This window comes from Eurytemora carolleeae, unplaced genomic scaffold (assembly GCF_000591075.1).
Source record: "Eurytemora carolleeae unplaced genomic scaffold, Eaff_2.0 scaffold1480, whole genome shotgun sequence".
NCBI lineage: Eukaryota > Metazoa > Arthropoda > Copepoda > Calanoida > Temoridae > Eurytemora > Eurytemora carolleeae.
The window spans coordinates 6,034-23,249 of record NW_019402171.1 but is presented as its reverse complement, the minus strand read 5'-3'; the positions used below and the strand labels follow the sequence as shown (position 1 = coordinate 23,249).

The 17,216-nt window shown below is 31.4% G+C and overlaps 1 protein-coding gene and 1 long non-coding RNA gene across 2 annotated transcripts in view; both read right to left on the bottom strand.

Annotated features, from left to right (window-relative positions):
* Window positions 1-4,748: 4,748 nt before the first annotated feature.
* LOC111718088 (uncharacterized) lies at window positions 4,749-9,363 on the bottom strand. Its single transcript, XR_002768991.1, has 4 exons — window positions 9,267-9,363; window positions 6,388-6,465; window positions 5,425-5,494; window positions 4,749-4,988 (listed from the first exon to the last, which is right to left on the bottom strand). It is a non-coding gene; the product is annotated as an uncharacterized LOC111718088 (long non-coding RNA).
* Window positions 9,364-9,403: 40 nt separating this feature from the next.
* LOC111718079 (legumain) overlaps window positions 9,404-17,216 on the bottom strand; it is a gene marked incomplete at its 5' end in the record, with an annotated part of 13,033 nt that continues 5,220 nt past the window's right edge. The window contains 6 exon segments of the mRNA XM_023493572.1: window positions 9,404-9,421; window positions 9,736-9,809; window positions 10,578-10,680; window positions 11,235-11,357; window positions 12,218-12,319; window positions 12,803-12,835. Of these exon segments, the coding sequence (XP_023349340.1) occupies window positions 9,404-9,421; window positions 9,736-9,809; window positions 10,578-10,680; window positions 11,235-11,357; window positions 12,218-12,319; window positions 12,803-12,835 (453 nt within the window).

Below are 17,216 nucleotides of genomic sequence, written 5' to 3'. Positions count from 1 at the left end.
ATAAATAGATAAATAGTAAAATAGATAAATAGATAGATAAATGGTACAATAGATAAATAAATAAATATATAAATATATTAATATCTAACAAGATGAAAAGATAAATAGTTGAATAGTTAAATAGATAAATAGATAAATATATATATAAATATTTAAAAACATGAATAGATAAATAGATGAATAGATAAATAGATAAATAAATAAATAGATAAATAGATACATAGATGAATAGATAAACAGATAAATAGATTGATAAATGAATATATATAGACAAATACTAAATAGATAAGAAGCTATATAAATAAATAGATAAATATATATATAAAAAGATAAATAGATAAAGTATTTATGTATATTTAATTTTGCTGTGAGGCCCTCAATGAACAATTAAAGATAACAGGTTTAAGAGGGAAAAAAGTCTTAATGATAAAGATAAGCATAGCACTACATCTGTAAAAGTAAGTTGGGATGTTTGTGTGTATGAGGGTGTGTGTGTGTGTGCAGGATTGAGAAGCGCCCGTTAAACTAATTATAATATCTTAATATTTGGTGTCAAGGAAGTTAATACTTAAAGAGACTGTAAGCATAATTTCAAGTAAGATGGCTTCATGACAATGCTCGATTTACAACGATTTCCTTTCAACTTTTAATTGTTCATCGAGATCCCCCTGTTTATATCTTTTAAATATAGTCGTATGTCCAGAGCACCCCGAACTAACCAGAGTGAGAAGCATTTGGTTTCTTTTATTTGAAATAAAACGTGTTTTGGTCTATATAATTCAACACTCTTTAATCTTACGGATTTGTTTATTTTATACTTTTTCATTCAAAACGTATATGCCGATAAAAAAGTATTTTAGAAAAAAACATTAAAAAATTAAGTACAAGGGGTTAAATTTTGATCGAAAGTCGCAGCTTTCTGAAATATTGACAGAACTGTTAAATCCACGTGGGAGTGTACGCTAATGTTCAGTGTAAACTCAACTCAGCTGACGTTACTTATGCCTCGCGAAATTTTACATCTCCAATCCTTTTGTTTCGTAACTCCTGTTGCGAGAAGGATCAGTGTATCATCCATGTACAACACCTTATTTACCCCTTCTGGAAACTTGTATTTTGTGATTTGTATAGTATAAACTGGTTTTTAAATCTGTACTGCACCGGCCCGAAACACTTATTCACCTTGAAATTAAGTTGATATACTTTGATTTTCTTAAATCTTTTTCTGTGGCCTATAAAGTATTTTCGTCTATATATTGTCACATTTTATAGATTGATTAAGAATTCGAAAGAAAATATTTGTTTTTTGTAACTTTGAGAGATAAATATTAAATATCAAATAGCTTGGGTAAACAATCACTAGTGTTTTGTTGATAAGAAAGAAGTCAGCCATCTTTGATAAGTAAAAATAAATAAGTAAAATGGTTAAACTGTTGTGAATTGATTACGCCTCTCTAAAAACGTGATATTACGCAAACAGTAAATTTACTTTTTAATTTTTATTTTTTATCTTAAATATCAGATGTTGCACACCAATCAGCAGAACTCATTTTAACAGAAACCTTATCATTGGTAAACTCAACCCACTCGGAGTAAATAAAAAGGGATAGAGAGAAACCCAGTCTAACCCAGTCTGAAACTCCCCCCCCTCACACCCTGAAGCTCCCCCCTCACACCCTGAAACGCTACGGTGAAAGGGAAACCTAAAGTGGAATGGTCTTGAATCTTGATGACTTTGTGAATATTAATTCAATTAAAACCTTTTATAAGTTCCATAAGTCGTCTTATATATTCAACTTTAAACTAAGTAATCGAGTTTTTGTAAAATGGCATTGAACACAGAAGTTTTTCCCGTCTACGTTATGTAACCTGGAAATATTTCCGGTTTATGAAATGAAAACCGGAATTTTTACGGTTTAGGGGGCCGAGCGATACGGCCACATTTATAAACATGACAAAGTTATAGCAAATATGTGGGGTTAGGTTAGGTAAAGACAATTTCTGGGCCAAGCGCTGCGGCTAGGACAGGCTAGGGGGCCGAGCGCTTCAGCCACATCAAAATGACAAAGTTATTTCCGATATGTGGGGTCAGGTTAGATTAAGACATTTATTGTGCGTCTGACCTACAGAAGAGTTCAACCAACTTAAGAAAGCTGTACAGTACATCGGACAAAAAACAACTTGAAGCTTCTGAAAAACCACGTTCGGGATGGTCTGAAGTATCGTAGGACGGATATAACGTTGGGCAGATGTAATACAATTTGTAGGCGAGTGACTGGCTATGTAAGGTAGTTGATCTGAGTATGCAGTGTTGTGGAAAACTTCTTTTAAGACATATTAAACTTTTTAAAGATCTGTAAAGAGCGCAAATTCGACGTTCAAAACTCCTACTTTGGGGGTGGATAGGTTTTCAGAATCAGTTTTTTTTAATTATTAAATAACGACAACGAACAAAAAGTAAAAATTATACAGTAATCTAATTAGATGGTTAGGAACATATTTCTCAAAAGAAATTTGTCAAAAAATCAATGCTAAAATCGATTATTTCGTTTTCATTACGATAATGAATTTCTTATTTTTGTTGAATTTATTTGCAGATTTCTTCAAATTCTTCAAGTGTCGTCTTTTAAATAATAATTCTAGAAAGTCTGCAGAAAATCATTGTGAATAATATGAAACCAGAATAATGAGAAAATAGAAACTAATAATTGAACAAGATTACTTATTTTCGATGATAAGATTAATTTTAATTTTCTCAACATGTTCCTATACATGACTGCTGTAGTTTATTGTAGAACTTTTTTACATTTTATGTCGTCGTTATTTAATAATTTAAAAAAACTAATTCTGAAAACGTATCCACCTCCAAAGTAGGAGTTTTGAACGTCGAATTTGCGCTCAAACTTTAAAAAGTTTAATTTGTCTCAAATGAATCCAAAAGAAGTTTTCCACAACACTGCATACTCACTACGTGACATAGCTGGTCACTCCCTTTAAATTTTAATTTATATCAAGCTTTTAAACAGCATGGAACAGATAAACATTAAAACAAAGAGAAGCTGTCAATTTTAAAAGCTTCTCTTTTATTGCTTGTAAACTTTTAATTTGTAAAAAGCTTAATTAACATTTAAAACTTAAAATGTCGTCTTCATGATATTGATATAATCGCCTACCACAAAAATTCAGCATTTAGATGGTGTCAGAGTTTGAAAGTCTCATACTTATTGAGTAAAGATTCACATTAAAATCTTTATCTGCATAAAAATGTGGAAGGTATTGTCATTTTTGTAAATTTAAAAGTGTTTATTTATGATAATTCCTGCAGGTTTTCCTGCAGTAGAAATGCGCAAGTCAGTTTTGTAGAGAAATCACACTTGAAAATAATCAGTTTTCAAAATTATAAACATTGATATCCAATTCATAATCGATATGACAAAGTTTTCAAGATTTAAGGATGCCATATAGGGCTGGTCGTGTTGCTACTTTTTTCTAAATCATTGGTTCCGTCTGTTCCCGTGAAATAACGATTGTTCCCTAGGAACTACACCCAGCCCTAGTGCCATTGTGAATCGGACATTGCACTAATGGACACATGAAAGTATGCTTACAGAACTTTTAACCCTATTCCTGCTGGGGGGGGGGGTCAATTTGATCCCCCTGTAGTTTTTTTTACATAACTCAAAAAGTATTGGTCTGAGGCTGTTGAAATTTTCTGACTTTTCCTACATGCCCACTTCCACTTGTCAGATTTTGATAAAATTTAGCTTTTTGGAAAGCCTTTGACATAAGGAAACAAATTGCACAAGTTTTGCGAGAAAAAATTGCAAATTTGTTTGCAAACAACATGTCAAAGGAAATTTGCACATTTTTAGTTTTTCTTGATTAAAAATCAAGTTATTTAAAATTTTGCAAAAATTTTGCATATTTGAAATAGCATGGTCAAGGGCTTTTCAAAAACGTATAATTTTTCATTTTTTGACAAATTTTTTTTGCAAACATTTTTACTTCATAACTTGATTTTGCAATAAATTTTTTTTTTGCAGATTCTAAAAGTAGAGCACAAGAGCTTTCCAATGATGTATCATTTGTCATATTTGGACATCAAACATGGGATTTAGAGGGGGGGGGGTCAAATTGATGGTTGACCCCCCCAGCATATCCTGGTTTTCAAATACCCCAGCAGAGATAGGGTTAAGCATGGACAAATCTTCCTGAGGGTCAAGAGATATAACACACACCAAAATTACCAATCGGTTCAGTCGTTTAGACTTGAATTGAATACAAATAATCAAACACCCAGACAATAGATAGGTTACAAATACTAAAGATTGGCCCTCAAGTATTACCAAAATTATACAAAACATCGTTTCAAAGTATAGCTAAAACTTTAAATAGATAATAAATGATATATTATAGAGGACGTGAGTCGGACTCTAATAAAAACGCATAGATAACTTCCAGTATATATATATTTCTTATAACTTATTACTAGAGGGCTCAGAATAATCGTTATTGTCGAAAATCACACGTGTAGATGTTTTTGTACTAATGCCCCGTATTCGTTCTATCTCATTCTGTTGAATCTTGTGGAACTTGTTTAAGGCGGACAGGAGTCGTCTTCCACAATATATATATATATACAAAGATAAAATACAAAAATGTTCTTAGCTTATTCTAGACGTTTAAAAATATGTATGTTAAATTCAGCCGAAAAAAATATTAACACAAAATTAATTACAAAAAAATAGTTATGAATTTTGAACATTTATTAACGTTTCTCTCTTTGAAATTACAATTTTTGAAACAATTATCAACAGTAATGAGTTCATATTATCAAAGAACTAATCAATCAGTCGATCAATTAATAAAATAATGAGCCAAATAATTGATCAATCAATCGTTCAATTAATCAATCATCCAATAAATTAATCGACCAATCTAACGATCAATCAATAGATTCCAGTCATTGGAGGATGATCACACGTAGCCTGAAAAATTGATCAAAGTATTAGAGTTTAGATTAATGTAGACATAGGCCTAGATAACCTCAAGAACAGAAGGTTTAAAAAAAATGGTAGAAAATTCCGGAAAAATTGTTAAGTTTTCAGTCCAAAATAAAGGATAAAAGGCCCTGTCGTGGTGATTAATAGAGGGATATACCGGATTCACATTGGTACCCTTAAACACTATGATCTAATAATTGTTTCTGAAGCAAGAAATGCACAAACCAACAAATTAAAATTAACAGTTTTCTAAAGAAAAAAAAATAAAATATATTTCGTACTTAATGAGACAAAGTCAGACATTCCACTTTAATCAATGAAATTATGTTTACAGTCCCTTTAACTATAGTTATCAAACAGTGCGCAGAGTAAAAAGTAATGCCGTGTATGTTTTAAAAAAGTCGTCTTCTGTAATTATCACCTGAACAGCTTGAACAATGGCGGCTGAATCTATCCCATGCTGACACAGGTTCACAAAAGTGTTTAACATCCTGAAAATCAAAAGGATTTGCGAATTTTTGGAAAATTTTAGTTTTACAATTGTTTTTTGATTTTTAAAACTTGCAAATATGATATAACAATTATTTAATTCTTTTATCTAATATTTTTTGAAGAACTTCACGAAACGTATAAACTTCATTAAAGTAATAATTATAACAATGTGGAAAAATAATAGTTTGAGAAAAATTTTGATTTTGTAAGTTAAAGTTTTTTAAATACCAGATTGCATCTTTTTTCAATTTTTTTTCATATTTTACATAAAACATATTTTTAGTTTTAATTTTTTATAAAATTTTTATTTTTTTATTTTCTTCTTATATACTTTTTTGTCAGCGAGTGCGTTTTAAATAAAAAGCTAAATGATACACTCTGTAAGTTTAAATATTGTTGAATAATAGGCTAAAACGAAATTTTATTAAAATTAAAGAAATCGTTCGCATTCATTTGGCGCACTATCATGGTTGCGGTAATTGTACTGTACTGCTTGCTCTTTGCTCTAGTTAGTCAAAAATCGGCCAGGTACATGAAAATTAAAACATTCCGATAGTTTTTTTTTAGATATTAATGTACCCTTCCCTCTCTCAACAGTACATTTTAAAGCTTTGTCTGATCAAGGATAAATTAAATATCCACATTTATAATTTTTAAAAGTAATTATTTTCAATTGTGTTTTTTCTCTACATAAGACACTTGCGCATATCACTGCAAGAAAACGTAGAGAAATTACTGGAATTAACTCTTTTATATCTAGAAGACCGACGATATCTTCCACATTATTGATCAGATAAAGGTTTCAAGGATACTGTTGTAAATCGGACATTGCCATCTTTGCATGGAGGGTCACTTGAAAACACGCGTACAGTCCCTTTAATAACTATTTTACCTCAAAGCATAATCGTTTTGTCCAATATTGAAGCAATGAGAGTGAAACGCATCAACTGCCATGTAATAACATTCAAACCTACAAAAAGATCATAATTTTATTTTTTTGAATATTTTTTATTTAAAAGAAAAATGGAACTGAAACCAAATTTTAAGTAGATTAAATTGCTATTGTTTTGTAATTGCAAAAATAGTACATACAGTTCAACTTTTTATGCAAAATTATTCCGGTTTTGGATCAGAAGTACACTCTGGTACACTAGACTGGCTGGTACCATACTCTCCGCTAAACCCCACTTTTTATTCGGTCATAGTAAACTGCAGTTAACTTGAGTTCAGTTTAGGGTGACCAGTTTGAGCATTTGATTTCGTGTTTTAACACTTATAAAAGGTTTAACAGAATTCTTCAACGTTTTACAAATTTCAAAACAGTTTATTCTAAGCATTTTCTTTATATACATCACTATGGAAAAAGGCTAACCCTTTGATATAGATCGAACCACAAGAACGATTATTCATTTTTTAATTTTACTTTATCTTCCCTCGGCACACACCTCTGCCCCTTTACTAAAAGTAAATTTAACCTATATGAAGCATCAAGTCTGACCGCGTCAACCTTGTTGCACCGGCTAGTCCTGTCCAAAGAGCTGGGTACAAGCTGGGACTGGACAGGTTGACCCAGCTCGGAAATTCAAATGTACTACTGCTGCCCGTGTCACGATTAACATTAACATACGGGGTAAGAAAAACAAATGTTAAGAAAACAACATTGTAAAACTTCTCAAAATTTTGTGGAATATTAAAAAGTCCAAAAACATTCAACTGTTAAAACGAAAGAAATTAAACCTAAGACCGTAACCAGTAAATTCATATATATATATAGTTTGATTACACTAGACTACACAAAAGGACTACACTAGACTTGAAGGTACCAGTAAATTCATTTATATATATATATAGTTCGATTACACTAGACTATACAAAAGGACTACACTAGACTTGAAGGTACCAGCAAATGTATCTTGCAGTATAGTAAACCTATCCCGGCCACTCTAGCATGCCTTTCTGGTCGAAATAAATTCAATTTCAAATGTTTGTCCCCGGGGGGGGGGGCAGATGGGAAGTAAGGGGGGAGGTGGAGGAGGCGGGTGGACTAGAGGGGGGCGGATACAAAGTTTATTATCACAAATTCGATATAAAGAACTTTGCATTTTGCATTTAAAGGGAAACTTCAAGAGATGTTTACGACGTTTGAAAAGTTTAGTCTATTTTTTTATCTCCAGACTTCTAACCTTCCACAACGGAATTTTCGAGCAAAATAAGTTTGTCTGAAATCCGTTGAAAATCCGTGAACATTCACTTTAATGGTGCAGCTGCAATTTTTATTGTTTTCTGTTCGGAAACTGCTCTATAAACATTGCTCAATGTAAAATTATAGGAAAATTATGAAAACCTGGCACACCAGATAAATGTTATCCATCATGAAGATTTGTATTTTTTTTTGTAATTTTTATATTGTCTAAACTATAAATATTCATGTAATAAATATTTGATTTAATTAGATTTGATTTGATTTAATTTGATTTTGATTTGATTTGATTTGATGTGATTTAATTTGATTTGATTTGATTTGATTGGATTTGATTTGATTTGATTTGATTTGATTTGAGTTGATCTGAGTTGATTTGATTTGATTTGATTTGTTTTAATTTGATTTGATTTGAGTTGATTTGAGTTGATTTGATTTGATTTGATTTGATTTGATTTGATTTGATTTGAGTTGATTTGAGTTGATTTGATTTGATTTGATTTGTTTTGATTTGATTTGATTTAATTTGATTTGATTAGATTTGATTTGAGTTGATTTGGTTTGATTTGATTTGAATACATTTATTGAAACAAGAACAAAATAATAAAAAAAATATTTTGCATTAAAAGAAGAAAAAATATAAATTGTGTCACTTTTACAAATTTTAAATAAAAAGAAAGTAATTCATTTTAGGGGGACAAAGAGTGGACACAAAGATTTTAATAAATTCTCGGGAATTTCCCTAAAGTTTCCTAAAATTATTATTAATAACTTTGTAGAACACAAAAACTGAATTGACACAAATTTTACATTGCCATCTATTGTTCTAAAATCTATTTGGCCAAGCCTTATAGTTGCACTAGTGCATAAAAGTACATGAAAGTACATGAAAGTACATAAAAGTACATGAAAGTACATGAAAGTACATGAAATTACATGAAAGTACATGAAAGTACATTAAAGTACATGAAAGTACATGAAAGTACATGAAAGTACATACAAGTACATGAAAGTGCATGAAATAATTGTATTAGAATCTATTTGGTATGAACAGGATCGGCTCCCTGTTTATTATTCTTGAAACAATGACCAAACAGTTCTCCTAATCCTGGCATTTCCAAAATGTGGTTCTGCCTTTTTGTGCTGTCAATATTACTAACGGAGATATTAAGAATTTTGTTCAGATTTTAATTTTATCAAATTAAACCATAATTTTCGAAATCTGACGGAAATTTTTCATATCTCCAGTAAAATTGAAAGCAAAAAAATGCAGACCACATTTTGGAAATGCCAAGACTTCGAGTACTTTGTGGTTATTAATTCTAGAACTCTAAAACTAGGTATAAGATAAAATGTCGCAAATTTCTTCATGGAGAAAAGACGACTTTCAAGTCGTTATGCTTTTGTCATGCTTCGTGGGCTCCGTGGGACACCCTGTAGGTTGACCAAGTCTGAATTTAGGCTGCATCTGGTTAAATTTACAATCACAAAAGCGGCAAATTGGCGCAAGCTCAAAAATTTTCTAACTAAAATATTTTCGGTGAAGAATGTATAAATAAAAGCATAATTACTTTGTGAGAACCAGGTTCTGATTGAAAACATCTTGTATAACTTGTTCATCATCAGTTTGCAGTACAGTACTCACAATATCATGTACTGTCTCGTTCATAAACTAAACAACAGTAAAGTACATGGTACAGTTTAGTATTCAGTAAGAACCAGAAAGCTAAGAATAAGAATAATAATAATTTAGAATAAGTTATTAGTAAAATTATTTGCTTTGTTACAATATCTATTACCCTTAAGTATTGCGTTAATGTCGTCTTCCTTTTCCACAGTTTTATGGGTTTCACTGTAGTACAGTACAATACAGTACAGTACAGTACAGTACAGTACAATACAGTACAGTACAATATCTGAAAGTGTGTATGAAGAGTGTTGAACTCTAATCAAAATGGTAAAATATTACTGTTAGATANTTATTATTATTATTATTATTATTATTATTATTATTATTATTATTATTATAATTATTACTACCGGAAGGTTAATTGAAACTGTAGGTTTCAGACCCTGAAAGGATCCAACTGTAAGTTTGCTAATATCCATATTTCCTACAAATAATAAAATATAAAAAAAAATATCCTGATGTCTTTTGTATAAGATTTATCATCGATTGAACTTCAGCTGAAGAAGATCAAGTGTTTATTTCATAAAAAACGGCTGACTCACTTTTCTCAACCTCTGATTGGACTGGAGAAAATTGGTTTCTTTGTGATTGGCCGGACCTTAACCTGTCATGTATACGGATTAGTCCTTCTAAACGAGATTAACAATGCAAAAAGTCTGACCTCTGCTGAAATTTATTTACACAAGGCTTTTTGGGCACTTTGAGTCCATCTTCTTTTTCAATTGTAAACATTTTCTCTTTGAATACATTTAAAACAAAAACAAAACAAAAATTTCACACACAAAAAAACAGATATACAAGTTAAGAATATATAAGTTTGACAATTTTTTTTCGTAATTTTCAATATTATTTCTTTTTTCCATTTGAAATTTGTTCCTATTTTAGGAATTAGAGAAACTCTAGATAGAATTTCAAGTGGCTTTCCGTTTAAAAGAGGGGCAAGTCGGATTCACATATCGGTAGAAATCTTCGTTGTTCACTCTTTCGTGATTGTAATGATTTCCTTTGTTTATTCAGCCAGACATCTTTAGCAAGAATCCTTACGTCACTTCACAGATGAAAACAATCATTTTATTAAAGAAAACCTTTCTAATGTATCTAATATTACACAGAGACTTAATAGGGAATTTGAAATGCCAGTCTAAAAATATAAATAGAGGGTCATTTGAAATTACAGAAAACTTGGATTTACCGAACTGGCAGACAGTGCTGGTGTTAGTCTCCTTCTTTACAATTCTATATTGTTCTTCCAGGGTCTCCTTTTCTATATTTTCTTTATCAGAATCCTCTAACCACTAAACAAGGTTCTCTATATTCTCTATATCAGAATCCTCTAACCACTAAACAGGGTTCTATATATTCTCTATATGTGAATTCTCTAACCACTTAACACTATATAGAATATATGTACATAAGCATTATTTAACATGGAATTGTAGAGCTACCTTTTTTCCGATCAAATACCAGTAGTAAAATTTGTAGAACTTTGAAAGTACGTATGTAATCTCTTTAACATGGGTGGGGGGTATCTCATGCAAGGGGGAGGGGGGAGGGTAGTTGTTCTTCCTGCTTTATTCTTCTTATATCAAATATCTTGCTTATTAAGTTGACTGGACATATTACCACTCAATTCTTGTCAATTAGTAATCCATGACATAACAATACAACTATACAAGGAAAATATGCTGAATCTTTAAAAAAAAAAAATCTAATTTGCAAATTTTTTAAGGTTTTTTACCTCAGGACCGGGGACAGCAGTAGCTCCACAGCTTAGCCAACCAGGGGGAATCTTATTATTATTATTTAGAAATATTACCTTTATTGAGTAAACATCTCCTAGAAATATTACCTTTATTGAGTAAACATCTCCTAGAAATGTTTTCCTCAGAGGATCATAGTAACAAGCATAGGAGGAGGTGGTAGCATTAGAGGCAGTTGTAGCAAATACATTCATTTTAGGGTCCAGTAGTCCCTAAATAGTTCACTTTAGGATCCAGTTGTCCCTAAATAGTTCATTTTAGGGTCCAGTTGTCCCTAAATAGTTTATTTTAGGGTCCAGTAGTCCCTAAACATTACATTTTAGGGTCCAGTAGTCCCTAAACAATACTTTTTAGGTCCCAGTAGTCCCTAATAAGTCATTTTAGGGTCCAGTTGTCCCTAAATAGTTCATTTTAGGGTTCAGTTGTCCGTAAATAGTTCATTTTAGGGGTCAGTTGTCCCTAAATAGTTCATTTAAGGGTCCAGTTGTCCCTAAATAAGTCATTTTAGGGTCCAGTAGTCCCTAAACATTACATTTTAGGATTCAATGGTTACTTAACAATACATTTTAAGGTCCAGTAGTCCCTAAACAATACTTTTTAGGGTCCAGTAGTCCCTACGCGATACATTTTAAGGTCCAGTGGTTGCTTAACAATACATTTAAGGGTCCAGCAGTCCCTTAACAAGACATTTTAGAATCCAGTAGTCCCTAAACAGGTCAATTAGGGTCCAGTAGACAGTGTATATTAGGGTTCAGCAGCCCCTTAACAAGACATTTTAGGGTTCAATGGTTACTTAACAATACATTTAAGGTCCAGTAGTCCCTAAAAAATACATTTTAAGGTCCAGTGGTTGCTTAACAATACATTTTAGGGTCCAATAGTCCCTTAACAAGACATTTTAGGGTCCAGTAGTCCCTAAACCGTACATTTTAGGGTCAAGTAGCTCCTAAACAGTACATGTTAAGGTCAAGTAGCCCCTTAAAAAGAGATTTTAGGGTCCAGCTTTATACCCCTTCCACTGAATTAAATCCTGAAACCACTCTTTGTAAGAAAATACGAAGGGTTTATGTACCTGGAACATAGAACCAGATTCACAAGCTTCCATGTAGAACAGAAGTTTTGAGAACATCTTCTTTTCATTCATTGATTTAATTGCGGCATTCAGCTCAGTGGCCTATAAACAGTATATACGAAACCGGTTTATTGTTTATAGATTTAATTGCGGCATTCAGCTCAGTGGCCTACACAGTACATAAAACTGGTTTATTGTTTATAGATTTTATTGCGGCATTTTGCTCTGTAGTCTACAACACAGTCACAACTGGTTTATTGTTTTTGGATTTTATTTAGCCGCATTTCATTTGTAGTCCACACAGCGCACAAAATGGTTAATTGTTTATAGATTTGATTGCGGCATTCAGCTCAGTGGCCTATACACAGTATATACGAAACCGGTTTATTGCTTATAGATTTGATTGCGGCATTAAATGCAACTTGAAAGTCAGACATCTTTTTGTTTTTGTATTAATTTTCTGATGGAAAGCTGAAAATATCTTCACAAACGTTTCAGGAATCAATTATTAATAGAGAACAAAAAAGCGTTGACACGAAGTACAATTTATTTTGAAAATGATAATTAGGAATACTTAAACCTTACCCTGAGGAATTCTTCACCAAAAGCAACCAATCCCTGAAAAATTATTTATCATTAATACAATTATAAAAATAACATTAATAGTTTAATTAAAGTTTCAGACCGTATTTTAGGCTGCCCCCTTCTTTTGAGATTAATGTGAGCTAATATGTATAAAATTGTCAAAATGTATTTTTTGGTTTTATTTCAATTTTATATTTCTATTTTAAAGTTCAATAAGGGATTTCATGAAATTATATTGTTAAAGGATGAGAAAATTGGAAAAATTTAAAAAAGGATTCATCAATAGTCATTCCGGTGCTTTTGAAGAACCGGACTGACATTAAGGTTGTACACTGTACACTGTACAGTACACATGCAGACTATACTATGACGGCTGAAACGGAATAGTACACCAAATAAATCATCTATTGAAATGAATGTGAGACAACCAATGCATAAATTTCTCAAAATATATTTTTTGATTTAATCATAATTTTTACTTTTAAGTTCAATTAAGGATTTCATGAATTATATTGATAAAAGGATAAGAAAATTGGAAAATTGAAAAAACGATTCATCACTATAAATCCGGTTTAATTCAAGAACCGGATTGACTTCAAAGGGACTGTAAAGGAAAAATAAAAGGGGTATTGACTGAAACCTAAGTATCTTAGGTGTTGATCGAAACCCTTGCATGTTCTATCTGATCTCCCTGTCTTGAGAAATTGATATAAAACTGTGTCAAATGTATACAAAAATCATATTCAGCAAATATGCAACCAATCTGATAGCAAAGATATCCCAGAGGAGCCTAAGTAACTAAGGTTTGCTCTTATTATTATTTGAATTTAATATTTTTTCATTTTTAATACAATATTTGATAATTATTATACATAATTATACGTATAATTATTTAAATGTCCGTATCACATGACCAGAACTCCCACCAATGGCAGTGCAGTATTATTGTCATGTGTCTCCGTCTGTATCACATGCCCAGTATACTGCACTCTCATTGGTGGGAGTAATAATATAATAGGAGCAAACCTAAGTTACTTAGACTCCTCTGGGATATCTTCACTTTCAAATTGGTTGCGTATTTGCTGAATATGATCTGTTTAAACCTACTAGTTTTATACAACATTTGGTATATACTGATTTTTGCATAAATTTGACGCAGTTTTATATGAATTTCTGGAGACAGGAACATCAGATAGAACTCGCAAGGGTTTCGATCAACTTCTTAGATACTTTGGTTTCAGCCAATACCCCTTTCATTTTGTATAAAGTTGACACAGTTTATATCAATTTCTGGAGACAGGAACATCAGATAGAACTCGCAAGGGTTTCGATCAACTCTTAAGATACTTAGGTTTCAGTCTATACCCCTTACATTTTTGTTTAATAGTCCTTTAAAGGTATCTTGGCCAAGTTGTACAGTACCCACACTTGTAGACTATGACAACTTAAATGGGACGGTAAGCCAAATAAATCATCTCCTTCAATTGAATTGGGATTAATGTGAGACAATTAATGCACTATGTTTTTCAAATATCTTTTTTGATTTAATCAAAATTTTAAATTTTTATTTTAAAGTTCTANTATCATTATCATTATAATTATCATTATCATTATAATTATATAATTATCATTATTATTGTCATTATCATTATAATTATCATTATCATTATCAATATTATTCTCATTATTATCTATATAATAAAACAAGACGTTTGTATATATATATGTTGCCTATAGCTGGCCAAACGGCTGCACCGATTGGGCTGAATTTTTTTGTGGACACTCACGGGTGGCTGGGGAGTGTTATAGGCTATAAAAAATTCGGTTAAAAAAAAATAAATTACATTTGTTTTCACGGGCAACGCCGGGCCCTTCAGCTAGTTATTATCACTATTATCATTATCATTGTTTTCATTATTATTGCTATTATTATTATTATCATTGCTATAACTGTACCTGGAGTAGGGTTCTCCTCGTTATTTGCAATATCATCATACATCATTACAATAATATGATCATCAGGAATACCGTGAGCACTCACTTTATATTTCAAATATTTTGAGGAGAGGGGAGACGGAACTTTGATACTACGGTGGTAGAGGATATATAATATATAATATAATGAAGACGACTTTCGAGTTCAACTTATATCAAGTCTTTAAACAGCATTGATACACAAAAACATGGAAAAAAGAGAAGGTGTCAACCAAAAACCTTCTCTATATTTACTTGTAAACTTGTAATTCGAACAAAGCTTTTTAACAATTAAAACCTAAATAAAAAGTCGTCTTCGTTATTTCAATATAATCGCCTACCACTGTATTAGTACTGATGGGCAGTGTTTGTAGGTTCGTTTAGATTCAAACTTCTTTGGCTTTGTATTTTTATATAAATTTCCTTTCATTACGTTATGCTAATTTTTTCTCCTTTAAAGGGACCGTTCACTTATTTGGGTAATTTCAGGGTAAACTAAACAGCCTATTCGCTGTCTTAATTTTCAAAGACAACTGTGGCCGGAGAAAATGCCGATTTTTCTTTTAGAATTTGAGCGGAAAGGGGCGGTCCCTCTCTATAGACGCTATTTGTGAGATAAGAAGACAATCTTTAAGCAATCTTATCAGTAGTTGATACTGCAATGAAGCAATGAACTAAAAACTGCAGTCTAAAGTCGTCTCTCTATTCCATAGTTATATGGGTCTTCATACTTAAAAAGAATTTACTGAATTGAATTAAAAAATCAAAGAAATCTTTATTTTTAAATGTTAATCTGAATATTTTCAAATGTTTCCTATTTGATACGCATGACATACATCCGCCTAGAAACAAAAAATTAAAATACAAATATTAAATTATATACAGGGTGTCCCACGAAACATGACAGTTGGTAAATAGTTATGGAAGTCGTATTATATATTAAAGGCTTTTTGCAGTTTATTTCAATAACAAATTCTTTTTCTGAAACATATTTTACTTTAAAACCAATTTTACTATAACATGACTCACATACAATGTGTCCCTATAAACACGGGAATTCAGTGACGAATTCGATATCGTCTTTTTAAATAATTCTTTGATTTAGTTTAGTGATACCTACTGAGAAAGCTATAATCTCTAAGAGTTTCGTCTGCTACGTTCACAATTTGTTTGTCTATGTTTTGACTGCATACGGTTGTACTCAGTAAAACAAGGAAATTGTAGTATACAAAAAGAGTAAACTTGTCCGTCTACACTGTTCATCTTGCGGAGATATTATAGACACATCTTTGCAGTCTTTTACCCTTTTCAAAAAATAAACTCTAGCATACATAATAATACTATGGCTTGTGAAGTCAGGTATTACAATGGTATTTCATAACAAAGACGATATCCAATTCGTCACTGAATTCCCATGTTTTTTGGGACACCCTGTATAATATTTGTATTATTGTCTTAGGTATTAAACAATTAAACAAATTATGGAAGAAGACATGTTTCGTGGGACACCCTGTATATAAAGAGGAGACCAAAATAATGATCTGAAACTGTTAGAATATTAAAATACGAAGATTTAATTTGATTTGTGCCTTAAATTATGATGGTTTACATCTGTACTGTTTAGTCAGTACGGCTGCAGGAAATCAAAAAGTAAGTATATAGTACATAATTGAATTTCTGTTTCATTCTCCGCTTTCATACTTTGTGTAACCCTCTGTAGATTGATAAATAATAATAAATTCTAGCAAATTGTTCTTGCACGCTGTACTGAACTGTACTGTACTGTACTGCACTGTACTGTACTGTACTGTACTGTACTGTACTGTACTGTACTTTACTGTACTGTACTGTACTGTACTGTACTGTACTGTACTGTACTGTACTGTACTGTACTGTACTGTACTGTACTGTACTGTACTGTACTGTACTGTACTGTACTGTATCGCAGTGTACTGTACTGACTAATTACGTTAAACGAAAAATTACCTTTTCTAAGACGACATTTATTAAAGTTATCCTTATTAAGTTTTGATATACGTTGAAGAAAATGTTAAGCTCTCAAAATTGACACTTTTCACCCGGCGTCAACTTTTTCCTTGTTTTATCAAAGTTTTTGTCATAAATAATAGGGAAATTGTTTAAAAATTATATAATCTGATTGTGGCCTTCATTATTTTAGGACATGAAAAAAATTTCTCCGGAATGAATTGTTCACATTTCTCTTTATTAATTTGAATCCATAAATCAAGTAATAAATAAACATTTCTAGAATATGATAAAATTTAGAAAATTGACAAAAAGGTTTTTTTATATGATTAAAAATGTTTGCTTCCAGTAAATGCTTTAAACTTTGATTAAAATGGGAATTTTTTTATTTTCTCGACAATCCTACTTTACTGTACTGTGCTGTACTGTACTGTACTGTACTGTACTGTACTGT